Source organism: Panthera leo, chromosome A3 (assembly GCF_018350215.1).
Source record: "Panthera leo isolate Ple1 chromosome A3, P.leo_Ple1_pat1.1, whole genome shotgun sequence".
NCBI lineage: Eukaryota > Metazoa > Chordata > Mammalia > Carnivora > Felidae > Panthera > Panthera leo.
This window is the reverse complement of record NC_056681.1, coordinates 118,061,325-118,088,836: the sequence shown is the minus strand read 5'-3', so window position 1 is coordinate 118,088,836 and position 27,512 is coordinate 118,061,325. Positions and strand designations below refer to the sequence as shown.

Genomic DNA, 27,512 nt, shown 5'->3' with positions numbered 1-27,512 from the left:
TTAGGGGTTTATAAGGAGACGTTTTGGGGGATATCACCACAGGTTCTTCTTTACCTCAGCTTTTAAAATGTATTTCTAGGAAAAGCCATTTTTAAACAAAGGGGCCCACAACTAAAAGTGTTTGGAAATCAATAGATTTGGTGATTTCTTAATCCCTTTCCAGCTCTAACATTCTAAAAATTTGTGAATGTAGTGAAACATCCTTTCTAGGGTGGTGGAAACTATGACCACGTCCCTGGCAGTACATTTGTCAGGCTGGCAGCCTTTAACTATATCCAGGGAGCCCACACTTCAGGGAGCAGCCATACGGGACTCTTTCAGGCTATCTGGCTAGCTCTAGCCCGTTTACTCAATTCCTATATGATTAAGGCAGGGAGAATCCTGTCACAGCTACTGGAGAAACACAATGAGGAAGCAAGATAATTGGGTGTCACAAATATTTAACTAAAGGCTCCTATATACAAAACACTGTGCTAGAGTGAATTTACACTGGTAAATATCATAGACCAAATGAGGTAGGTTGGAAACAATTGTCCTCTGAAGTCAGGCTGTCTACATTCAAATCCCAGCATCACTACTTAGTAAACTGACCTTATTCAGACTGCTTAAACTCTCAATAATAGCAAGTAAAATGGGGCAGTACCTACCTCATATGATTAGGTAACATGCAAATACCTGAAATAGACCAAGTGCTTAATAAACACTTGTTTATCCTTTTTTCTTCCTTTCCTCTTGAGAACACATGGGAGGGAGAATATTTACTAGAGAAATCTATGAAACTCCTTGATGAAAGGTGAGATTTGCATTGGGACCTTGAAGGATGAACAGGGTTTTTGTGGAGATGATGAAAAAGGATGCTCCTGGAGCAGGGAAGTGTGAGCAAAGGCACAAAGAAAGAAAAGCACAGGCATCCATGGATAGTATAAAGTGTACACATTGGGAAGGAAGGTTGAAGTGGAACAGCCTGGGGAGAAGAGGGTTTATGGTGGAGAAAGACAGCAAGGGCTGAAAGCAACCTCCTGATTTTCTTTTGGAGGTGGAGACCAAGGCTAGAGTCCACAGGAGCAAGGCTGCCAGCACTGACCTCTAGCCTCAACAGCTAGGGTCCCCAGGTCCCATCTTTTCTGCCACTGAAAGTGGAATCCCATGAGGCAGTGTTAAGGGGCTGCTGTGTAGAATGAACAAAGCTTCTCTGCAATGGAAGGCATTTCCCTGTCAGCTCAAAAACAAAAGTGGCACTACCAGAGCCTGATCACAATGGGACGGTAGAAGACTGGACTCCTTTGCACCGACATGGGTTGTGGTCCCTCTGCTGCTAATAGTCTGGTTGCCTCCAGCTTGTTTCCTCTTCTGTACAGGAAGGAAATTGGAACTGCTTGATTCCTTTCTTCTTGACATACGATAAATTCCCAAATCCAAGAGGCAGAAAGCTATTCAGATATTTGGCCAACCAGTCTACAGTGCCAGAGGGTTTTGTTCCAGGTAGGTGGTAGACTAATCTCCACTCCCTTCAGTTGGAGCTGGCTGTGTACTTCTTTCTATCTTCCGAGGTCATCTGACTCCTCCCTCCCCTCCACCCCAAACTTGATTGTACTCCTATACATTCCAAGACTGTAGTTTGCCTATTTCTCATTGCTGGGGTCTCTCTCTGCTTAGGAGGCGGTACTGCAGTCCCTAGGAGTCTGCAGCATCCCACAAGAGGACTCTAACAAGAGGAGATACAACAACACATTACTGTATTTGGGTTCTAAACACCTATCTGGAGAGCTGAAATAAAGCAGCTAGACATGTTTAATAACTCAACGATGTGCCAGGATCATGAAGGACCAAAAATGATGACGTGTAAAGAATGGTTAAAGTAACTGAAGATATTTAATCTAGAGAAGAAAAGACTTGGGAAACACATGATAGCTATTTTTAAATATTTAAAAGGGCAATCACAGGGAAGAATGACTAGATTTCCTAATAATCATGGTGAAATGTATAGAAGTATACTCTTTGACTTGATATAAAGGAAGATTTTTTTTAAAACATGACTGCCTAGGAGTGTTCGAGTAAGGTCAGACGACCAGTGATTGGGAATATTTCATAAGCGGGAGCAAGTAAGATCTGAGCCACTGTTCTACTGGTAGGGCGTTTGTGGTGTTCCTCAGTTAAAGAAGTACTATAAGCCGCTTCAATCCAATAAATTACTGTCACCCCTCATGGGCCTGTGTGTTGGTTACTTTGAAGAGGAAGTTGAGAAGGCAGTAATACTGGATCCTGGAATATAGTCAGACAGGAGCCTTCATACAGATACCCTTTCCAGTTCTCCAAACACCCACTCACGTGTGGTCTCAAAAACACCCAGTACCTTTACTCAGCTTTACCCACTTCACAATATGCTCAATATGAGCAATTTGACTCCCAAGCCTAGGTCAGGCCTGAGTGTTTCTCATGAGCCATAGTTTTAGGTGGAGGAGCCTTGAGAGTTTGTGGAGGGAGAGCCCCCCTGCCCGCAGGGGCCTGTGATGACAGAGTCTGTGGAAGGAGAGGTATCTAAGGAGTCCTGGCAAGGCAGGTCTAAAGGTCCAGGTCTGGCAGCGTCACTATCCAGGAAGACCCCAGTTCCTATGGCCCTGTGGTTGGGGGCCATTTGTTCCTGGCAGATTTCATTCCAAAGGTCCTGTGTGGACCACGACTAGGGACTGGGCAGAAGGCGATGGCTAGTTGGAGGGAAGCCGGGCCCTTTGATAGGGGAGGACGGCTGGAACATAGCAGTGAAGTGGGCTCGGCTTTCAAGCTGCATACGGTGGCCCAGTGGTGAGGTGAGTCCACGGACAAAATGGATCCGAACCAGCCCTGACTGTCCCCCAGATACCAGCCATCCATAGGAATCCAGGTTTGGGCTGAAGCGGACCTGTGCAGAGAACAGAAAACAAAAGAGAGATGCTCACAGTTGGTGCTTTAGGGTGAGTCGTAGCTGTAACAGGAGGAAAAAAAAAAAGGGCCACAATCTGAAAGGATAAGACCACGATGGGGTGAGAGAGGTAGAAATGAGGAATGTCTATCATGATTGCAGAATGAGGTCGCCAGAGCTGTTTTCCCTTCTCAGCTGTCTCTGTTATGTGTTCATTGCCCATTTCACTGATCATATGTCCAGAGTTGGGAGGAAACGAGAGTGAAGAAATGTGGAGATGAGACCAGGCTTTTACCTTGTGGATAGCCTCCAGCTGCAGCCTGTCCAGGCAGAGCTGCGAATGCCCCTCTCCTTCCTGCATGCGCAGCATTGGCTCTCTGTGGAGCAGATCGTGGAAGGAACCCTGGGGAGGGGAGTACAACAAGAGAGAGAAAGCCAGGGGCTTCTTAGTCTCGCATCTTTGGGCTACAACTCCTTAGAAAGCCCTACTATACCAGGACTAACATTTTCTACTTTTTCAAATGCCACACTCATTCTCTTGGCCTCAATTTACCAAATCTGTGTCTTGAAACAGCAAGTAGTGATGGCTGACAGTTTCAGCGTAAGTTCGAGCCTTGGGAGGGTTGGGGGCCTCCGATGAAGCAGAACGGTCTCGACCTTCAGGGCTGTCCTGATATGGCATCAGATCTGCTTTATATATAGGCTAGAAAGGAGACCCTGACATTAGGTTCCATAATACTGAAGACGGAATGAAAGTAAAACAGAAAATTGATTTTGGGTAGAGACTTAAAAGATGGAAGAAGGTCGTATGTTTGAACATATGCTCAGATGCACTAAGGTAGAGAAGATTGTGTACAACTCTGTGCTGAGATTTCCAGGGACCAGGCACCTGGGTGGCTGAGTCGGTTAAGCATCTGACTTCAGCTCAGGTCATGATCTCACGGCTTGTGAGTTCGAGCCCCGCGTCAGGCTCTGTGCTGACAGCTCAGAGATTGGAGTCTGCTTCAGATTCTGTGTCTCTCCCTCCCCCTCCCCCCGCCTCTCAAAAATAAACATTAAAAAAGACTTCCAGAGACAATTTCAGGTCTGGGAGACCTCATACAAATTTGTACCCTATTGTTAATTTATAGTTCTAATTTAGGAGATCACGTGGATTAGGACCCAACAGATGGTGCTGCCATTAAATATTCATATACGTACGAATCTTCGCTCTACAGGTCGCTTGACATTTATTGGGTTCAGTGCCATATCTGGCAATATAGCTGCAATGAGCTCCCGGATATATCTCCCGCGGCTATTGTCCCAAGCCAGTCGGATCCTGAAAGACTCTAATAAGAAGAGACAGATATCTTTCATTCATTCATTCACTCATTGTTTCAGTTCTGTGAACTGGTAACAACTGCACACAGTCTGAGGTGGGCACACACACACATACAAATGAGCTTATGCATAACCCTTATCCCTGATGATACAGTTACCATACATCTCTCTTTTTCTATCCAAAACTACTGCCTCTTCCTGACCACCAGCAGGTGAGTAAAGTAATCGTTTTCCTGTGTAATGAAGACGGGGGCTCACCCAGACAGTGCCTTTTCGAGGAGCAGTGAAATAGGCCTTGAAACCAAGGTAACCAGCATCAATATAATGAATTCCACAGAGTCCATAACTGTAAGAGGAAGAAAAAAACACTTTCCTTTTTCCAAGATTGGATTAATTTCCCTTCCCCAGTTCCTTCCAGAATGCAGACTACCTCAGTGTTTCCTTCAGTGCCCAACTCTGAACTCCCCTCTCCCCACAACAACCTGGCACACTTTGCACCCCAACCCTTAGGGCCTGTCCCAGAGCCCCTATGTGTATCCTGCCGTACGAGGCATAGCAGTTGTCCTGAGCCACAGTGACACCATTGTAGGGGAGCAGCCAGGCCAGCTCTGTACTCAAGAAGCGCTTGATAGAGTTTATGGGTTCATAAGGTCGTCGAAGGTCCCAGAATTTGATTTTGCGGTCACTTCCCGCAGAGACGAGGAAATGACTGTGGAAAGAGGGGAGAAAAGGGAGCAGATCAAATCTGAGCAAGGCTGGGAGCATCAGCCTGCCCAGGCTTCACCTCCCACACCACAGCTCTCCTGTCCCGTACCTGTTAGCTTTGCACCACTGAAGGGCACGCACAGCCTGGTCATGGGCTAGGAAACACTGGAAAGGGTAGAGTTTCAAGGAGCCGTCAGAGAGCCGTATCCGCTGCAGGGGTGAGCTGGTGGGAAGGTTCCAGAAAACCACCATGCCTGAGGTAGGGATAGAATGTGTAGATAATAAAGGCAAGTTCTCCCTTCTTTGCTCTAATGTTTTCCTCTGGGTTCCTAGGACCTTTGCCTTTTACCCTCAGATGTGACCCCCTTATGAAAGGATATGTGGATCATGATGATCTAGGCAACATTCCCTCCGTGATATTTTAGCTCCAACTCTCATCAACAAAAAAATAATAGCTTAGTGTGGCACTTGCAGTTGACAGCTGGACTGAATACACCAGTAGCCTGGACTCCCTACTAAATAAAAGCAAAAGGCTTTTTAAAAGGCATAAACCCTCTAGGACAAGGGTTGACGAACTACAGCCCTTGGGCCAAATACAGCCTGCTGCCTGCTTTGGTAAATAAAGTCTGACTGGAACATGGTCACACCCATTCGTTTACCTCATGTATGGCTGCCTTCAGTTTTCAATGGCAGAGTTGAGCAGTTCCAACAATGGTCAAACAGCCCACAAGACATAAAATATTCACTATCTGGACCTTTAGAGAAATGTCTGCCAACTCTGCTCTAAGACAAAGAGAACAGGCAAGGAGCCAAAAGCAACAAGATGTGGAGAAACAGAAAACAAACGAAGAAATAGAAACGAACTCTGCTGACCCAAAAAGCTGCCCCTGACCGGGCTGGCGGAGGAGGAGGTAATCAAAAGTAGAACTCTGATAAAAAGAAAAGAAATTAAGGAACAGTAAGAATTTAATCAACAAAAGCTGGGGAAAATATTTGTAGCTAAAAACTCAGGAAACGTAGCACCTCTGAGCCTTTTTTGAAAAAGCTCATTGGCAGGGGCACCTGGGTGGCTCGGTTAAGCGTCCGGCTTCGGCTCAGGTCATGATCTTACGATCCGTGAGTTCGAGCCCTGCGTCGGGCTCTGTGCTGACAGCTCAGAGCCTGGAGCCTGTTTCAGATTCTGTGTCTCCCTCTCTCTCTGCCCCTCCCCTGTTCATGCTCTGTCTCTCCCTGTCTCAAAAATAAATAAACGTTAAAAAAAAAAATTTAAAAAAAAAGAAGAAGCTCATTGGCCGTGAACTCCAGCTGAGCCGTATCAGTAATTTGGCAACAACGGCAGCCTGAGGTGAACGGACGGTGGACACACATGATCATTTCAATACAGAATTAGGTTAAATAACTGGGAATCAAGACAGCAAAACAGCATCAACAATGACAGCATGCAAATGATGAAAAATCACAGTACCAAAAGAAACACTGAGAAGACTGAGAGGGCCAGCAAGAAGCGTGAGAGTGCTAATTTCCTGACCTCTGTAGGCTGAGGCTACTGATGAGGTCTGACTATGAAATTGTCACCTGATAACTCCAACTACTGGACTGCTCTTTATCATTCTTTCCCCCTCTTTTTAACCTCAAGAAGATCCGAAGGAATGGATGTCTCTGTGGTGAAGGAACATTTATGGGAAGCTTAGCCCATCTTTCAGTTTCCAGTCTTTTTCTTTTATAAAATTAAAGTGTAATTAAATTTCATACATTTTCATTTAAAATAGCTTATAAAGGGGCGCCTGGCTGGCTCAGGGGGTAAAGTGTGCGACTCTTGCTCTCAGGGTTGTGAGTCTGAGCCCCACACTGGGTGTGGAGATTACTTAAAAACAAAATCTTTAAAACAGCTTATATAGGGGGCGCCTGGGTGGCTCAGTCGGTTAAGCGTCCGGCTTCAGCTCAGGTCATTATCTCATGGTTCATGAGCTCAAGACCCACACTGGGATCTCTGCTGTCAGCATGGAGTCCACTTCAGATCCTGTCTCCCTCTCTCTGCCCCTCTGCCACTTGTGCTCTCTTTCTTTGTCTCTCAAATATAAAAAACATTAAAAAATATTTTTAAAATACATAGAATGATCCCACGGTCATAGAATTCTTTCTCTCGCCATCTGATCTTTTTATCTTTATATACGCATACAGAACTCCATGAAATGATGTTCACCAACTCTTAATTATGGTTTTTTGAAAAGATTTCTAGTGACTTTCTTCTTCCTTCTTTGTATTTTTTTTACATTGCTTGAACATAATGCCCAACACTGAACCAAAAAAGAAACAACCAAAAAACAATAAACATATATAAACTTTAAATAGCAACATCCCCTTATGTTTTGTTTTGTTTTGTTACCATTATAGTAGCCAGCAGCCAGGTGGTGGTGGGGCCGGGTGGGCATCCAGGCCAGGCTAAGGCACTGACCACACTCAGAGGGGTCCGAAGCTTGCATAGACCCCACCTGAAGGGTCGCCACACATTGTACCTGCAGAGACAGAAGAGCCGGGCCTAGGGTTAGGAATACCTACCATTTGCCACAAAGGCTCAAATCAGTGTTTAATCCAGCAGGATGGGGGTTTTTCAGTGGCAGAAGGAGACTCACTGTGCAATCAGTAAGGGAGGCTCGAGAAGATGGAGCCTTGGCTAAGGTAGCAGATTCCTCACTCACCTTATAGATGGCAGGCTTCACTGCATCTGTGAGGGAAGAAGAGCGATGCTCTGAGAACAGAGGACTGAAGTCCTGATCTGCCTTGCTCTTACATCAGCACCCCTAATCTGACGATGACCTTCCCTTATGCTCATCTCTCCACCAGCACATTGATGAATCTACCTCTACCTGGCCCCATCCCCTTCCCCCACCCCCTTATAGTGAGCGTGTCCTTCCTCCTATCAGAATGACTAATTGCTCCACTCTGCTCTCTCCCTACTCTCTCACCTTTTCCAGAACTTTGCTCATCTGGTTATCTTTCGTTTCTCCTGAGCGATCTGCTTTCTCTCCCTAATGGATCATTCTCATATGCATACGTAAACATGCACCATAGTCTCCTAACTCAATAAAACAAACACACAAACAAAACCTTTCCTTTACCCCTTATTCACCTCCAGCCACCACCCTCATCTATGTGTTCCTCTTCACGGCCAACCTACTTGAAAGAATCGTCTACGCATCTGTCTTCACTTCCTCACTGCCTATTCCCTCCTCAGCCCCCTCCTCCACCAAACCACCAAGTATGGCATTTCTCGGAGCTCAAAACTGGGTGCCCTCTTCTTTAAATACTCGGGACAGTTGAAAATCAAGTTTGACAAATAGGAGATGTCTTTCCCTAACCCCTTCCTCTTCTTGCTCATCTTCAGCTCTATATTCTCTCCCTCTCTTCCCAATGAAGAGAGGGTGTTTATGTGTACACGGAGAGGCACACATAAACATGTGAAGAAAGGAGAGGTGAGTATGGGACTGAGGGAAGGAGAAGAGTGTGGCAGAGGCGATCAGGGGAGATCATGCTCAGCACATAAGCTGTGGCAGCAGGAGGGGAGGGCCTGAGAGCACACAGCAGGCAAGGGGGAGAAAGGGGGTATGCTCAAAGAGCCCAGTGAGAAGACTGCAGGAGAGAGTACCCCTTTTGCAGACTGCTAAAGAGACAGGTGGAAAACAAAAGGTGTGAAGTCAGAGTGGGTAGGATGCCGAGTAAGGCTTGGTCCTAGAGGCTGGGCCAGGAGGGGCTTCAGGGGAGATGGACAGACCCTGCTGCAGCAGCACCACCCCCTCGCCTGCTGCACTACTCACCTGGGGGCTGTTGAGCCAGCAGAGCCTCTGGATGGGGCAGACTGAACAGCAGCACCTTCCCATCTGAGCAGGCAAGAGCCAAGAGGCCCAATCGGGGCAGAAGAGGAGCCTAGAGGGGGAGACCAGATCTGTGCTGAGGCTTGCTGCCTTCAGAGCCTCTCAGAAAACTTTTGAGGTTTTGGCCCCTGGAAACGATATGGGGTTGCCGGGAAAACTCCATCCACCGCTCTCTGTCTCCTCTGAGAACTCGCAGGGCCTCTCTGCTCTGACTCTGAGTCCTAGAGCATACCACAACCAACAGGGAGGTACCTTCCGAGGGGTGCCTGGAAGTTCCCATGCTCCACTGGGGCAGAACTTGAGGTCCCAGATGCAGCCATGGTCACAAGCAATCCCATAGACAAAGTGGGCCCTGTTGCCAGGACTGAGGAGAGAAAGCATATGGGGAGAATGGGTAGGGAGAAGGGGCCTAGGGCTGCCACAGCCTGTGCTCTGCCCCATCTCCACCCAATCCAAGCGCCCCAGCGCCCCTGCCCAGCCCCATCCTTCTCCTCAACCACCCTCCCACAGCAGCATTCCAGCCCCACCTCACCAGCTTTCTTGCTGCAAGGTCCCGAGGCCCCAGAGTTGGAGCAGCCCGGGACCCGAATGAAGCTGGCTCAGTGCGTGTGTCTCATTCATGTCAGGGCTGGAGAAGAGGGCCACATACTGCGAAGCTGATGCCCCCTCTGGCACTGGGCACCAATCCAGAGCCCAGAGGGGTCCCCCTGTGAAGAAGGACACATCCCAGCGCTCTGGGTGTGCTGTGATCGAGCTAAATCTAGAGAAAAGTCAAAGATGGGATGAAGAAAGGAATGAATAAAAGGTAATAAGGACTTCATTAGGTGAATGGATAAGCATCCAAACAATGGAATATTACATGGCACTAAAAATAAATGAGCTATCAAACAATGAAAAGGCATGGAGGAACCTTAAATGCACGTTTAAGTGAAAGAAACCCACCTGAAAAAGGCTACACGCTGTATGAACCCAACTATGTAGCATTTTGGAAAAGGCAAAACTATACAGTCAAAAGATCAGTGATAGCCAGGGATTAGAGGGGAGGATGAGTAGCTAAAACACATAGGATTTTTAGGGCAGCAAAACTACTCTGTATGATCCCATCATGACAGAGACATGTCATTATACATTTGTCCAAACCCAAAGAATGTACAACACCAAGAGTGAACCCTGACGTACACTATGGACTTTGAGTGATGATGTGTCAATGTAGGCTCATTCATCGTAACAAATGTACCCTCTGGTGGGGGATGTTGATAATGGGGCAGCTGTGCATGTATGGGGGCAGGGGAGTATATGGGAGATCTCTGCACCTTCCTCTCAATTTTGAACCTAAAACTGCTCCAAAAAATTAAGCCTTTAAAAAAAAAAAAAAAAAAAGGTAATGAGGACAGAATGGGAGCTCCACCTGGAGCTGGTATGAACTAGCTTAAGCAAGGGCCAGAATATCAAGAACATTCTACAGGTGACAATAGTCCTTAGCCACCATCTGTATCTTCCTCCTTTCCTTCCAAAGCTTGTCTAGCTCTAGTTCACCTTCAAAGATGACAGGCTGTGCATTCTGGTTTACCACAGGGCTCTCCAGGGCCAGTGTGCCCAGGTCTATCTGAGTAGATGTGACCTTGTAAACGGGTTTGACCTTCCATCTCCGTAGCTGCCCTCAGTCTGGCCAGCAGTGATGAGCACTGCAAACTACCTGGGTTGACCAGGTCTAGCAAGGCCTCCCACCCTGGGACCAACTGGAACAGCATCAGGGGAAGAAGAGGGCCAATATGTCATCCCTTTCAACATTCATTTGTCCTGTTTCTATCTCCTAGAACCAGAAAGAGATGCAATCTTCACCTGTTTATTCGGTAGAGTGTGCCATCTTCAGGAAGTCCTTCACGCTGTACAGAGAACAGTGGAGACTTCTCCTGCTGGGGCAGGTAGGGCGCCGCCTCACTGGGGGCAGGCAAAGGAAAGAGCATGAATGTGGAAGACTTTCACCCACCCCAGGATTTCCTGTCCCTCTTCTGATCCCAGGAGTGTCACCCCCTCCTCGGCTTCAGAATGTCTAACTTACAGTTCAGACAACAAGTGCCACTTCCAGGCTAACGGAATCCACTCTGCAAACTCCCAGTACGAGTGCTTCTGTTCTCGGCTGGAGGGACAGAAGCAGCGTTAGTGAAGGAGGAGAGAAATTCTTGGGCAGCTCTGTCCAGTAACCTGTGTGCAGTGATGGGAGGGATCTATTATGTGTGCTGTCCAACGGATACATTAGCCGCTAGCTGTAAGTGGCTATTGAAATGTGGCTAGTGCAGCTGTGAAACTAGACTTTTCATTTCATTTTAATTAATTTGAAATTACATTTAAATGGCCACACACACAGCTAGTGGCTTATGTCAGACAGCACGGCTCTGGAGCTCTTGCCTTTAGAGCGGTACCTTTTAGTTATGAATGTCTTCAGTGTCCTGCCCTGTGAGTGCCTTCCCTCTTTCCCATGGCCCCACTTCTAGAAGGTCCTCTGCACGCCAACACCACCCCCGCATCCCCAGCCCCCTCCTCAAGCCTCACAGGTCCTTGGTGAGATGGAGGCACTTCCAAACTGGAGCCATGATGTGATTTGGTAAGCCATTGGGAGCCATTCCCCGGCAGTGTGGCTTCTGTTTCTGAGGATCAAATGGAAAAAAAAAACATAAGCGAGAGAACTTTACAGACTGGAGAAAGTCCCCGGAAGACAGCTTTCCCAGCTTTTACTTTTCTTGGTACTACCTCCTCTCTAGCCTCTGACCTGTCAGTGTCTTAAAAGATTGATGTTTCCACCATTACTAGGACTTCACCTTCTGCAAAACCTGTTATGTATTTTCTTATTTATTTTTTTGAAGTTTATTTATTTTGGGGGGGGGGGGGAGAGACAGCATGCACCAGTGTACACGAGGGAGGGGCACAGAGAGAGGGAGAGAGAGAAAATCCCAAGCAGGCTCTGTGCTATCAGCGCGGAGCCCAACCCCACAAACCGTGAGATCGTGACTGGAGCCGAAATCAAGAATTAGGACATTCAACCAACTGAGCCACCCAGGTTCCTGGAACCTGTTACGTATTTTCTGTTCACCTTCCTCAGCGTCTCCATGGCATTTGGTTCAGAGGACTCACATTCGCTTCCTCAAACTCCTGCCCTATGGGATAGTGTCTCCTTGTTCCTTCCTGCCTCTCTAATATTCCTCTGCAGGCTCTCCCTCCTCTGACAGGTTTAGTTGATGATGGTATTTCCCCGAGTCCCTCTGTCTTCTCCTCAGCCCTCCCTGCACACACTCCAGGTAATCTCACCCCATGCCCATAGCTTTGACTTCCATCATTATGCCTGATTATCAAGTTTATATCTTAGAAAATGTAAGCTTTACTCAGTTTCAGCTTCTCTACAAATTCTAGACTTTTACAGTGATCCCAAGCCATATTACAGAGCGTAAAGCAAAAGGAAAAATCAGTAATACAGTTCCTGTCTTTATTTAAAACCTTGATATTTTTCTTCATCATAAATCTGTTGCATCAATTTTTATTTTTTATTTTTTTTTATTAAAAAAAATTTATTTTAATGTTCTTATTTATTTTTGAGACAGAGCATGAGCAGGGGAGGGGGAGAGAGAGAAGGAAACACAGAATCCGAAGCAGGCTCCAGGGTCTGAGCTGTCAGCACAGAGCCCGACGCGGGGCTTGAACTCACAGACTGTGAGATCATGACCTGAGCTGAAGTCGGACGCTTAACCGACTGAGCCACCCAGGCACCCCTCAATTTTTATTTTTTAAAATGTTGCATCAAAATACTTTTCTTGATTACTGAGGGTTTGGGACTCCCTTAAATGTTGCACTTGAGACAAGGCAGGCACTGATCCCACATACATGACTGGCTACCAGACATCTCTAGTAGGATGGCCCATGGCCCACAGGCCAATTCAACATGTCAGAAAGTGAGTTCATCATGGGGGGTTATATGTAAATATGAATCACAATTCCACTCCTGAAATCATTATTATACTATATGTTAACTAACTTGGATTTAAATAAAATTTAAAAATTAAGGGATGCCTGGGTGGCTCAGTTGGTTGGGCATCCGACTTTTGGTTTTGGCTCAGGTCATGATCTCACAGTTCATGGGTTCAAGCCCCATGTTGGGCTCTGTGCTGGCAGTGTGGAGCCTGCTTAGGATTCTGTCTCTCTCCTCTTTCATTGCCCCTCCCCCAACTCGCGCTCGCTCTTTCTCTCTCTCTCTCTTAAAATAAATTTTGAAAACTTAAAAAAATAAATTTCAAAAGAAAAGGAAGTGAGCTCATCGCCTCACTGCTCACCCACCCCCCTCCCCCACCCCCACTGCTCCTCTGTCCTGAAGTCCAGCACAAGAAAGCACCATCTAAGTTAGAAACTCCTACTCCTTCCTTTCCTGTGACTGCCAAGTGCTGTTAACTGTCTCAAACGTCTCTTGCATCCGTCCCCCACCTTCGCTTGCTTCATGGCTTGATTCAGACGCTCCCTATTACTACCTGGATACCTGAAGCTGTCTTCTAATTGTCCACTGCTGACTGACCTATTGTCCTAACTAATTATATTTCTACTTAAAAACCTTTGTTGTATAGAGTTTCTGTGTGTCATGATGAAAACGTTTGGGAAATGGGTGGTGGTGATGGCTGCACAACACCAAGGACACGCTAACACCACTCAATCGTACATTTTTAAATGGCAAATTTTATGTGGTATATTTTACCACAATTCAACAAACGTACAAACACCTGTGTTGGCTCCCTCCAGTGGTCGTCCGGCCATCCTCCCGAGTTTGATCCCAGCGCTCTCCCCTAGACCCTCCGAGGTCCCGCTGGGCACTTCTGCACCCTTGGGAACTTGCTGAGAGCTCTCAATAGCCCTGCCTGCTCTAGTGTCCTGTCCCGGGAATTTCTAGGAAAAACAATCCCTCTGGCAAACTGCCACTCACCTCTCAAGACCTAGCCCAACCGTCACTTCTCTGGGAAGCCTGAGTAGTTCACTACCTTCCTCTACACGCCCAAAGCACTGTGTTCAGTCCCGGTGAAGCACCTATCACACTGTGGACTTAGGCAGAATGCTGTTGCAGTCACATGTGTTTCCTAGTGCAGAGTAGATGCTCGGTATCTGAATGAGTAATCTCCTGTACTTACACCCGCAGCCCCCCCGCGCCCCACCTGTTTTTGAGGGCGTCCCTTTCTTCCTTCACCTATTTTGGCCATCAGTTACTAGGCACCCTGCAGACCCCCTAATAATCCTCCTATTTCCCTACTTTCTTATTCATTCAGTTACCCCGGAAGTGGATCCTCGTGGGGTGCTCCGAGGCACCGCAGGCTCGGGGTCAGATGAGATCTCGCTTGGAGCCTCGCTTTCATTTCCATCTTCAGCCTCAACCTGGAGAACAAAGTCTTCATCCCGTGCAGTGTTATTCTCTTCTTCTCCACCTTGACAGGCTGCCTGTGGCTGGCTTTTATTTGGTTGGGCAGGGCTGCTCACTTTGGGGCTCTCGGGACGGGGCACTGGAGCAGGCAGGGTTGTTGAGAGCTCTTCAGCCAGTTCCTGAAGGTACAGAAGTGCCCTGTGGCACAGAGCAGAGTCAGAGCCATACTCACAGACACTTAACTGAGAGCCCCTTTTCCAGATACTTAGCTGATTCTTATCTCACTGGATCCTCCCAAGGACCCCTGCAAAGCAGCTATTAATTTTCCCTTCCCCTTTGATAAAGACCCAGAGATCCAGGGAAGTTATGGACTTGGCCAAGATAAGACTCAGATCATGTTTGTGGAATGTGAACCCAGATCTGCCAACTCTAAGTCCAAAAGCACTTTCACTCTACCACAGAGATCAGTAAGAGCCAAGGGAAGAATGGAAGGACACAGAGAGACTGATATATACTGGGCGGTAAAATTGCAACGAAGACCTGGAGGAAACTGAAAAAGGTGACAGGATACAAGGCACAAAAAGCAACCTCCTAGACAGACAAACTTAGCAACAGGTAAAAGTTGCTGCGGTAAGAGCTAGAAGATGGCTCAAGTCCCCAGAACCCAGACGTTACCCCTGCTTACCTGACGCCTCACCACAGCCTCTCAGCTCTCCAACATCTGTCCCACCCTGATTCCCTTCACCCCGACCCCCCCTCCACCGAGCTGCGCCCCACAATCCTTACACTTGGGCAGCCCTTCGGCGGGGTCGTTCCCCAGGAGGGGTCTCAAAGTCCTCAGGGGGCCTCTTTGGAGGTGGAGACTCTGGCTGATCTAGGTCTTTGGACAACTTCAGCAGTAGCAGCTCTGCCTTGGACCTTCGACCTCGTTTCTTAGGCATGGGGGCAGATAGAGGGCTGGATTGATCTAAGAGACCAGGAACCAGAGGGGCTGACGGAGGATTAGGTTGTTGGGGCCTTTTGGGGCCTTTCCGTGTCCTACCACCTCTCTTCCGGCCAGGCTTTGAGGCCCTAGGTTTTGAGACCTTTGACATCTCTGAAGAAAGATCTGTAGAGAAGAATATGGGTCTGTGAGACGGGACCAGAGCTCAAATCTCTTTGGCAGAGATTATACCATACCCAGGTTGGTAAGATCCTGTGAGCTCACCCTGCTCTCTGTCATCTGAAGCTAAACATGGGGAGATTAAAAGATTAAAGGACAAGGTACATACCTTGCTGTTCAAGTCTGGAGAAGCTTTCTTGTTCTGGAGGGAGCCTGCTCTCATCAAGAGAATCCTCAAATCCAGGCAAAGGTGGAGGTAAAGACATCTCTATGGAAGCCTCAGCACTGGTTATTTCTGAAGAGGCCGTGACATCAAACTGGTTTAGCACCTCTTGTCCAGGAGAGTCTACCACAGTCATGTTCCTCACGGGGCCGGCCTCCCCCAGGGCAACACAGCCGACCCCGCAGGTATCCATCAGCACCCCCTAAAATGGCTGTCCCTGCACAGAGACATATACGTGAGGAGAAGGCAAAAGCTATTTGCACTGGCTCAGATTTTTCTACTTTCCTGTCTTTTCTCTTCCCATCCCACCCACCGCCTCCCACTTCCCCAGGGGAACTATTTAACAATAATTACTAAACATCTTCTGTGTTAGGCACTATTCTAGGAATTGGGAGTATGACAATAAGCAAGACAGCTAAGGGCCCTGCTCTCATGGAACCTACACACTAGTGGACCTGGCAATGAACGGATAATAAGAAAGTTACCATTTATTTATTAAATGCTTACTATGCGCCAAGCACTATATTGCTTAGCCAATTTAAAGCTCTTACATTTTCTTGTAAGGATAATGCAGTGAATGAACAATTATCCAACTCCTTTCCCTAAAGCCCAATGAAATAAATCACCCCTTTCCCCTCAAAAAATTGAAAGAAAAAAAGAAAGAAAGAAAGAAAGAAAGAAAGAAAGAAAGAAAGAAAGAAATCACCTGTTATGAATCCAGGGAAGGGCCACAACTTCCTAAAACAGACTATAAAGAATAGTTGCCAAATACATAAAATTTAGACCGCATTGAAGGAGGATGCCCAGAGCTAATCCATGTTTGTGAATACCAGTTAAGGAACAAATTTATTTTATACGTAAGAGTTATCTAGTGGCCTGCCATCAATCTTTCACCTGAATAGGGGAGGCGGATAGCTATGAGACAATTAAGGAACATCCTACTATATTAAGAGACCTTTCCCACATTGAAGAATGGGCTAAAGGTGCTCCTGGCTGGCTCAGTAGGTAAGAGCATGTGACTCTTGCTCTCAGGGGTTGTGAGTTTGAGCCCTATGTTGGGTGTAGAGATTACTTAAGAATAAAATCTTAAAAAAAAAAAAAAAAGAATGAACTAAATAATTGTCACAAATCTTCATTTTTTTCAAACTCAGAAAATCAATTGTGTCACCATGGACCAAAGTAAACTGACAGAGATAAACAAAGCATTGACCACCAAACCAAAAAGCTGAGCAACACAGAACTCTGCAAGGGCCCAGTTTTTGGTTAGAATAACATACCTTTTTATGACAAAAAGGGAGAAATACCTCAAATCCCAGGAGGAACCCCCCCATAGGTCTGTACATGCCTTAAGAATAAATAATTCATTGGCCTCAGCTGAAAAGTGTGTTAATACAAAGACCATAGGAAATATACAAATTAAACTTCCCAATTGTCTCTCTTAAAGAAGCTACAGTCTAAACATATTAGAAATATATTAGAAATAGCCAATCCTCTAACTCAGGTGCTAAGGAACACTGTGCTAAAGACATAGTGTTATATCGCCAACATAAATAGAGGTCAATGAGTATCCATCTACCCTGTTCTTTAGTAAATAGCAAGCCCTGAGAGAACTACTCCATTCAAAGTTAGTAATAAAAAGGATCCACATGAAATCTATGCATAGATACTACGGAAAGAATCAAAAGGACACAAACAAATGAAAAAAGATGGAAAGTATCCTTTCAAAGAAAGCCTCCAGAAAACAGAAGAAAATTTGCAACAAAAAATGTCTGTATAATACTTAAAAAAAAAAAAAAAAGATACTGTGGATCCAAGAAGAGATAAAAGAAGACAATGGGGAGGTGGAGACTGAGCAGTCATAAGGAAAGAAACTGAGTAAAATGGATAAGATCATCATGAAATGAAATGAAAACCAGGGGAGAAGCAAAATGTTGAAAACTGTACTGCTATAAAGAGATAAAAGTGATTAGTGAGATGATATAGATGAAAAAGAGGATGGAGGGAGTCAACACATGAATAACTGATGTTCCTAAACAAGAGAGAAGGAAAGGCGAACAGAAGTATTAAAAAAAGAAAGAAAGAAAATAAAAGAAAAGAAAAGGGAAAAAAACCACTTAACAGAAGAAAATTTCCTGAAATAAAAAATAGAATACTTTCCTGAAATAAATGAAGACCCTGGTCTATCAATCAGAAGAGCTTAAGGTGTAAAAGGCAAGTAAAAGTCAATAAAGAATCATCAAGACCAAGAAATACTTGAGTGAAGATACTAAATTTCTCCCACAAAGAGAAAAGTAAACATCAGGTCAGCCTCAGAGTTCTCGGAAACATTTGATGCCAGCAGATCAAGAAACACAAAGAGGGTCAAGAGAATTCTTTACTTAACTGAGACATCATTCACATAAAGGCAACAGGATGGTATTCTCAATATGCAAGTCTCTAGGAATTATAGTTTTAAAAAAATCAACTTGAAGACCTACTTCAGCCAATGAAAGACAAATCAATACAAAGAACTTTCTAAGGTTTTTAAATTTTTATTTAAGTTTATTTATTTGAGAGAGAGAACACAAGTGGGGGAGAACGGCAGAGAGGGACAGAGAATCGCAAGCAGGCTCCATGCTTAGAGGCAGGGCTCAATTTCACCAACTGTGAGATCATGACCTGAGCCGAAATCAAGAGTCAAATGCTTAACCAACTGAGCTACCCAGGCAACACAACAACTTTCTCATGGAGAAGCTGTGGTATAAAGATTGCAGTAAGCATTTAACCCAGTGACACATTGAGTTTAAACAACTGTGGTAACTACCACTATAAAACAGACTCTAATTTAAAATTTTGAAGGGCCCTGCAATGTAAAAATAAGAATTTTCTGACTGTAGTAGACTAAGACAAAGAAGTATCCTGCTTTTGCTGCTAAGATCGGTAACTGGAGAAGTAAAGGGCTATTAATACCATTTAGATATTTAACGGAACTAAAGGCAGTATACTCTGTTGCTTCCAAAATACCCAGCAGACCACAGAAACCAGAAAAAAAAATTGTTTTAAAGGCTGTACAATAAGAGATTGAAAATAAAAGAAACACAAAAAAGAAAAGAAAAAAAAAACCTACAAAGAAGATAAAGATACGTATAACAATGACCAAAAATCAATTCATTCATTTAAAAAAAAAAAAGAATAAAGATTTGGATTGATTTTAAAAAGCCAAACTATATGCTTTGAAGGAGTGTCTAACACAGGGCCACCTGAGTGGCTCAGTCAGTTAAGCATTCAACTCTTGATTTCAGCTCAGGTCATGTTCTTGCAGTTTGTGAGCTCCAGACCCGCACTGGGGTCTGCGCTGACAGTGCGAAGACTGCTTGGGATTCTCTCTCTCTCCTTTCTCTCTGTCCCTCCCCCACTTGCTCTCTCTCTCTCTCTCTCTCTCTCTCTCAAAATAAATAAATAAACTTAACAAAAAAAGATGTCTAATACAAAGGAACTCAAAGAGCTGTAAGTCAAAAGATACATTAAAATATATAGGGTAAATGTAAGCACAAAGAAAATAGAGGAGTTTTGGTAATAGCAGAGTTGAGTTCAGGGGGAAAGTATTAAACGAGACAAAGAGGGAATACTTTGTCATAAAACTTCAAATTATATAAAAGATAAATGTCATGAACTGTTAGACGTCAAATGACAGCATCAAAACAAAGCAAAATCTTCAGGAAATACAAGAACTACTTCTTTTAACCATTGACAGATCAAGTAGATAAGGACAGGAAGACATGAATAAAATGATTATTTGACCTCTCTATCGGTCCTGCTTCAGCTGCACAAAACAGAATCCTCTCTAGCCAGTTCAGCTAAAAGGAATTTATTATAGGGTATTACATGGTTCACACCAGTGGTACCTAAATTGTGGTGGTCCAGGCAGCATCAACATCACTTGGAAATTTGTTAGAGTGCAGATTTCCAGTCCTATCCCAGACCTATTGAATCAGAAACTCTGGGATGGGGCCAGCACTTTGCATCTTCACAAAGCCCTTCAGATTACGAGGAGGCACCCACAAATCACGAAGCTCCTGCCACAGCTGATGGCTCCATGAATTGCCTCTGCAATGATCAGAAAGTGACCTAACTGAACAGGAAAGACCCTTCTCTGGCTCCCAGATCCAGAATCATACCACTGCCACAATCTGAACCAATAATATGTATTGCCTCCTGGCCTGGCTCTCTCCTCTCTAAACTGAAGTTCAATTCGAGTTCTTCAAGAGCACATTTAATTGGCAAGACCTAAATCATATTCAAAATTTTGGATGGAAAAAAATTCCAGGAAGTGAAATTTCTAGCTTTCCAGGCTCTCAGTGGAGGTTTTTCCTTCTCTCATGTCCCACCTACCCCATAGTAGAAAGTGGGATCAGCGTCTTGTCAATTCGTCTCCAATGCCACTTCTAGACCAAGAGTTCTCCCTGTCTTGTAAAAACTGTTCTTGAAGCTCAGAACATTCAGCTAAACCATTGCTACTCACTTGCTGTCACACACTGGACCTTGTCATCACACAAAACCTTTTAACCTCCAAAATCACAAAGACATCCCACTATCTGATCACAACCTCCCATCTTTACAGCCAGACTGCTCAACTACAATCTATATCTATTCTCCAACCATATCAAGTCACTATCTATTGATCTCTCCAATTTCTCCCTGTGTTGGCCACATCCTATCTAGCTTAGATTCCTTTATTTGAATCAGATTCTTGTTGATATTGTGAAGTTCCTTTCTTATCTTTTTGCTTGCAAAATTGGCAAAATTTAAGCCCTGGATGAACCAACCATCCTTCTTTTCCATGTGTGCATCTAAGGTGCCGAGTGCTACCACTTACACATTCTCTCTAGTCAGCCCCCATATTACCTCTCCCCCAATATCTGATGCCCTGGTTCTCAGCAGGTATTTTGCCTCTGATTCCCAAAACAAAACCCAGAAAGTCACTATGTGGGAAATACTTCAATGTCTGGTCAAGAAGCCTACTCTCTCCATCTGAACCCTTTATCTACTTTCTAAGCCCAACCTTCCACCTGTGTTCTAGTTCCATCACCCTACCTCCTAGGGACACTGGAATTGTTTATCCTTTTCCTTTCCATTGGCTATTGTCCAATTGGTTGCTTCCTTCCTTCATTTATTTATAAAGATTTATTTTTAAGTAATCTCTACACCCAACATGGGGCTCAAACTCACAACCCTGAAAACAAGAGTCGCATGCGCCACTGAAACAGCCAGGTGCCTCCCCAACTGCATTTAAATGTCTGTAATTACTGGGATGCCTGGATGGCTCAGTTAGTTAAGTGTCTGACTTTGGCTCAGGTCCTGATCTCACAGTTCGTGAGTTTGAGCCCCACATTGGGCTCTGTGCTGACAGCTCAGAGCCTGGAGACTGTTTCCGATTCTGAGTCTCCCTCTCTCTCTGTCCCTACCCCACTTGCCCATGTGAACTCTCGCTCTCAAAAATAAACATTAAAAAAAGTAATGTCAAATAATTCTCATCTTAACACACATACAACTACCCTTTAACCCATATTCCTCCTCCCTCTCACAGTCAAACTTTTCAAGAGTTCTCTGCACGTGATGTTTTAATTACCCTGCTTCATTCTGACTAGGATTTTGCCTTCCAACTCATCACTGAAGCTAAAGCCTCCAATAACTGCTGTGTCAACTAATTCAGTGGACACTTCTGTTTCCTTTAACTTGATCTCTTAGCAGCACTGATGCTACTGATCACTCCTTTCTTGAAACATTGTCTTTTCTTGAGAAGCAATTCAAGTGCAATAAAGTTTCAGATCTTTACAAAATTTCCTCAGTCTTTTAGAGTTGTCTCACCCACACCCATACGCTTCTTTGTTTCTTTGCAAATGTACCTCTTTTGCCTTTCCCAAGGGATCAACTTAGTTTCCTTTCTTTTCTGAGTTGTCTTTATAATACTTTTAGTTGAAGTAGAATACTTGTAAATATGTGTAGAATATAAAGAATAACAATAAAGCACCTGTTTATCTGCCACATTACAACTTAGTTTTAATAGAAACAGTAATTCTTTCATACTCAAAATCTTTAAAATTTAAATATATATCACAATTATATAAATATAATGACAAATTAACTGACATAAAAAATGTTGAGGACCATCACAATGATTCTTGGCAAGCATTCAACTCCACCAGTGAGAACAGTGACCAGGCCTATAGGAGAAAAGCCTATAGGCTTCAGGTATGCAGTGTGCCATGAACATCAGTTTGTATGCTTTACAGAGGAAATGGGGAATGTCAGTTAACACAGGGAGCTAGTTAAATAGGTATCAGTTAAGAGAACTTCTATGTATGTCTTAAAGAATTTCCACATCAGTGCATTCTTCTTAGATACTATCCAGTGTTCCATAGAATTATAGTTCATTCGGATATTCCCCATTTGATGCACAACTGAATCACAACACTATTACAGACAATACTGCAATAAATATCTAAGTACAGATCTCTTCGTTAATGAGAAATTATTTTCCAGAATAATGATATGAAGTGGAATTATTGTACTGGATTAAAGGATATACACATTTCAAAATTTAATAGATACTGCAAACAGCTCACCAAAACAAAAGTCAATTTGTAATCCCACTAACCATATATCAGTACCCATTTTGCCACACCCTTGCCAATCTGATGGATGAAAGAATTCTTCCCTATTGTATTTATTTGCATTGTCCTGATAATGATTGAGGTTAGCAACTTCTTTTTATATATTGGACATCTATTTTTTTTTTTTTTTTATGAATTGCCTGTACTTATAATTTGCCCATATTTCTATAGTACAAAGCAATCTTTTCCTTATTGATCTGTGGAATTATTTATGTTGCAAATACTTTGTCTCTACTTTTAAAAAAAACTTCGTTTAGGGGCACCTGGGTGGCTCAGTTGGTGGAGCGTGAAAATCTTGATCTCAGGGGTGTGAGTTCAAGCCCCACACTGGATGTGAAGCCTACTTAAAATAAAATAAATAAAATAAAAATAAAATATATTTTTAAAATGTTTATTTATTTTTGAGAGAGACAGAGAGAACATGAGAGGTGGCAGGTTGGAGACAGAGAGACATAGAATCCAAAACAGGTTCCAGGCTCTGAGCTGCCAGCACAGAGCCCGACGTGGGCTCAAACCCACGAACCCTTAAATTATGACCTGGGGCGAAGTCGGACGCTTAACCAACTGAGCCACCCAGGTGCCCCATAAAATATTTTTTTAAAAACCTTTGTTTATAACGTTTCTTGCCAAACTGAAATTATATTTACTGAGTTAACTTTTTTCCTTTACGACTTTTCCTTTATGACTTGTTTGTGTCTTAAAAAGGCATCTCCTACCCCACTGATATAAACATACCCTATTTTATGTTCTTCTAATACTTTTTCTAGTTTTGAATCTTAAATGTAGCTCTTTAGTCCGTGTGGTATTTTCTTACGATAATAAGAAGTATGGGTATTCACTTACTCCATATGTATCTTCCCTGAAAGTTTCATAAGGATCTTGCCTGATTCACTACTGAATCCAGAACCTGGTACATGGTAAGTGCAATAATTAAACTTTGTTGATTGAATGACCACCTTCTCAAGGTGCAAAAATCCCTTCAAGAATTCATTTCTCTAGAAGGCAGCAGCAGGGTATGGTGGTTAATTTCCATTTATGATTTTATAATACAAATTCTAGACATAAGTAAAGTAAGGGATGTTTAATAAATTTTGCTAGAGTTTATAAAAGTTTACATTTGCACCTCAACTTGTTTGGAATGCTGCTTCAAGGCTGCCAGGATTTCCCTAATCAAGGAAAATGATTAGTTAACACAGTTCCTCAACTATAGAATTACTTTAAACACACTGTTTGGTCTAATACCAAAGTGTTCCTATGGTACAGCTGGTGGTATATGCAAGATTATTTTAAATGATACAAAAATGAGTTTTATTTTGATTGTGTTTTTAACTTGTATAAAAAACTCTAGTCCATGAAACCCATGGTTTCATCTTTCTTGCTTAGATTCAGACTAAAGCACTTAAATTTTAAAAATAAGCCAATTTTTAAAAACTACTAAGAAAACAATACATTTGATAAGAAGGGATGGCAAAAAGTAACCAAGGCACAGGAATGGCTGAAGTGTGTGTAACGATATGCCACTAGGGCGAAGAGGCTTCGCCAAACACTACACCTCTCTAACAAAGTGAGTTACTAGGGTGGGGCTGAAGTCGCCACCTCTGCCTTCGCCAGCAGTCAGGCAACTTGCTGCGGGATAAAAGGACTAGGAGGGAAACATAACTGGCCCTTGGCTGCGCCAATGGGGTTGCAGCGCGCGGGGCACAACCCCGGGGTTAAAAGAGCCTCATCGAGGAAAATGAGACACAGCCAAATGAGAATGACCCGCTACCACTCTAGGGGTGACCGTCTGCCCTTCCTCAGTCATGGGCGTGAAGGCAGCTTCCATCCCTAGCCTGGGCTGGGGGCGAGCCCTGAGTTTTCTGAGGCCGAGGACTACTGTAGGTTTGCTGAGTCCGAGGAATGCAATGTTAGCAACGACGCGGCCAGAGCACAGGATGCCGTGTTACCCGCACCGCGTCGAGAAAGAAGGCAAGAGCCATGGTTAGCAGGGATAAGGGATGTCCGGTTGCACTACAGGGAAGGAGGTGGGGAGCGTGATGGTTTCTGCAGCAGCGCGGGGGCTGGAAATCGCGATGCTGTGCAGAGGGAAGAGAGGAGCCGGGAGCTGGTTCCCATTATCTTAGTGCTATGGGAAAAGGAGGAGGAGGAGGAATCGTGGGGCCCCCGCACACCCCGCTGCGGTACACTCACCCTCACCAAAGTCCTTCCGGAAGTCCAAGTTCGAAGATGGCGCCGCCTGTCTGGTCGCGGTTTTATGACGAAATCTGGTAGCTACTCTTTATTGTCCCCCCCTTCCCCTCCCCCTCCCCCCGCCTCCGCCCCTCCGGCCGCCAGTGCACAAGGTAAACACGTGAGTTTGGTGGGGACTTTGTGCCCGAAGACGTTTTCTCAGACTATGTATTCCACAATGCAGTGCGGCGAGAGTCCCGCGCCCTTTCGGAGCGGTTGAAGCTCCTGGGCTTTAGCCGCGCAGGGGACGCTGCGTGGCCTTCTGGGAATTGCAGTGTCAAGAAAGGAAGATTGACGCCTGCGCGGTGATGGTCGTCGCGCCCCGCGGATTCCCAAGGGGCCCGTACTAGAGCCTCGAGTGTGCGGCGCGCCCAGGCCTGGTTGCAGTTCCTGAGCACTGGAAGCCTGCCTAACGGTCAAGGCTGCCTGCCGCGTGGCGAGCCGGGCCAGGCTGGAGTGAAAGTAACTACGCGGCGCAGTCCCAGAAGAAGACAGACTGAGAGATGAGGAATCCCTGCCGCGGCCTGCCAGAGGATGACTGGGGCCTCCGCGAAGGGCAGCCACTCGTGAAGTCAAGGATGGGCCCTACTAAAACACCTTAAGGGGGCCTGGGCAAAGGACAGGGAAGGGGAGCCAGTAGAAAAGTCTGGCGTGGGGATGCTGCTCTCGCCTCAGCCTCAGGCTTGGACCTTGGCCTTGGTTGGGCATAGGCCTTGCCGCATTCCCCGGGAGGTGGGATGCTGGTAAAGCTCCGCACTTCGCTCAGGTCATGATCTCAGGTTTGTGAGTTCAAGGCCCGAAAGAGGCTTTCTGCTGTCAGCAGAGTTGGCTTCAGAACACCTCCCCCCCATCATGCTTTCTCTCTCAGAAATACACATTAAAAAAAAAAACAAAAATGGGGGAGGTGGGATGCTGGTGGACAAAGAAAAAAGGTAACAAATTTCTGCCTTTTCCTGAGACCTTTAAAGCCATATAAACTTCACAGGTCTCCACCTATCAACTGAGAGAATTCAAGATTTATAAATAGGGACCAGAAGAGGTGGAGTAAACCAGCCTTTCTCTTCCCTCAAAATCTCACCTATTACATTCCCTTGGTTACACAAAACATTTAAGAAAAACGTGGGAGGAGCTAGCTAAGATTTAAAAGCAGGAGTACAGGGACTCCTATCCCAACCCTCTTAGCATCCTAAAGGCAAAGTAAGGCTGCTCTGTGGCTTAGGACTAACTTTGTGAGAACGCAAAATTGGGTGCAGCCAAGGCTACAGTTCCCCGAGTAAATTACATCTGAAATGCTTGTCGGATGGACAGCTCTCAGCTTTAAACACTTCTGTAATCAACAAATGTCTCTCCACTCCTGTTGCCTCAGTTAGGCTATGTTTGACTTTACTGCAAAATCTTTTATATTAGTTGTATTCATTTTTGGAGTAAGATATTCGCATGGCTCAAAATTCAAAGGATACATAGGGTGTAAAGTGAAGGCCTCCACCTGTCTCTACATCCACACAAGCAGTTCCTTGTTACAGATTCAAAATATTTTATATATTCATGCACATATGCAAATGCATATATATCTTTCCCCTTTTAGTTCAAACAGCAATTACACACTGTCCTGTATTTGGCTTCTCTTAACTCAGTATACTTTGGAGATTGTTTCATTTCTGTACATAAAACCTTTCTCATTCTTTATCATGACTGCTTAGTAATGATATGAATGTAGTATATCATTGACCTTGAATACAGGGGTTAGGGGTGCCAACACCAGTGTAGTAGTGGAAAATCTACATGTTAACTTTTTCTCCCCCCAAAACTTAACTACTAAATAGCCTACTGTCCATACACCATCAAGTAACGTGTATTTTATATGTTAATATGTATTATATACTGTATTACAGTAAAGTAAGCTAGAAAAAGGAAAATGTTAAGAAAATCATGAGAAAATACTTTTATAGTTCTGTACTGTAATGAAGAAAATCCATATATAAGTGGACCCACACAGTTCAAAACTGTGTTGCTCAAAGGTCAACTTGCTAATATTATTGGATATTTAGGTGGTTTCTAGTCAATGCTGCTATAAATAACCTTGTTACTTCAAACATGAGCAACTATATGGGTAGGTAGCATAAATTCCTAAAGGCAGAGTTGCTGGACCAAAAGTTTAGGTGCATTTGTAATTTTGACTGACAGGCCATCTTTCAACTGATCTGTTCCTCTGCCTCTAATCTCTTATCAGTTACCTTTCTAAAGTATAGAGTTGACCCTGTGGATCTTCTGCTTAATTTTAATGATTAAGATGCTCAATAAATAAAAAACCCACGAGTTAATAATCCTTTAAAAAAGGGAGAGGGAGGGAGAGGGAGAGAAAGCCAACTAACCAAAAACTACTCATTGTATGCCACTGGAAATAGTGATCAATTTTTTGAAACAAGCAAATAAAAGGAAAGAAACATTTATCTTGTCTTTCCAAGAAGAACTATAATTCAGGATAACTACTGAGAAGGAATTCTTTTTAGATTACCAGCTAGGAAATATAGAAAGAAGGATAGAATTAGGGGGGAAAGTCATTTTGCAGCCCCTAATGAAATAATTCAGGCAATAACCACCAGTAGATAAAACCACTAAGTGAAAACTTGAGAAATTTTAATATTTAAAACTTTAAAACTGGGGCGTCTCAGTTAAGCGTCCAACTTTGGCTCAGGTCAGGATCTCATGGTTCATGAGTTCAAGCCCCACATCAGACTCTCTTGTTGTCAGTGCAGAGACCGCTTGGGATCCTCTGTTCCCCTCTGTCCCCCCTCCCCCCCACCCCCACTCTCTCTCTCACAAAATAAACTTAAAGGAAAAAAAAAAAAAAGACTAAAACTTGACCTACTCATCACTGAACATGGAACAGCTATTTGCCTCCTGATGTGAGGCAGTATGAAACACAGAACCACTTAAGTATTCTTGCCCAAAAAGTTGAATGGAAATTGAGGGGTTAGAGGAATGAATTAAATGACACCACATGGAAACCAATAGTCAAATCCAGAGTAGGGAATATTTTATAAGATGATCTGATATCTGAACAAGTCAATGTCCTAAGAAGGGAGGTTGAAGAGACTGCTTTTGATTACAAGAAATTGA

The 27,512-nt window shown here is 44.3% G+C and overlaps 1 protein-coding gene across 1 annotated transcript; it reads right to left on the bottom strand.

Moving 5' to 3' along the window:
- Positions 1 to 1,853: 1,853 nt before the first annotated feature.
- Positions 1,854 to 24,449, bottom strand: GTF3C2 (general transcription factor IIIC subunit 2). Its single transcript, XM_042933414.1, is given in 20 exon segments — positions 1,854 to 2,899; positions 3,195 to 3,302; positions 3,453 to 3,602; positions 4,100 to 4,173; positions 4,176 to 4,227; positions 4,478 to 4,565; positions 4,767 to 4,928; positions 5,034 to 5,178; positions 7,311 to 7,440; positions 7,624 to 7,649; positions 8,740 to 8,848; positions 9,049 to 9,160; positions 9,329 to 9,556; positions 10,639 to 10,737; positions 10,859 to 10,936; positions 11,350 to 11,444; positions 14,098 to 14,383; positions 14,972 to 15,293; positions 15,457 to 15,727; positions 24,354 to 24,449. Coding segments are annotated over 19 exon segments (2,730 nt in total). The 5' UTR covers positions 15,704 to 15,727; positions 24,354 to 24,449; the 3' UTR covers positions 1,854 to 2,680.
- Positions 24,450 to 27,512: the final 3,063 nt, after the last annotated feature.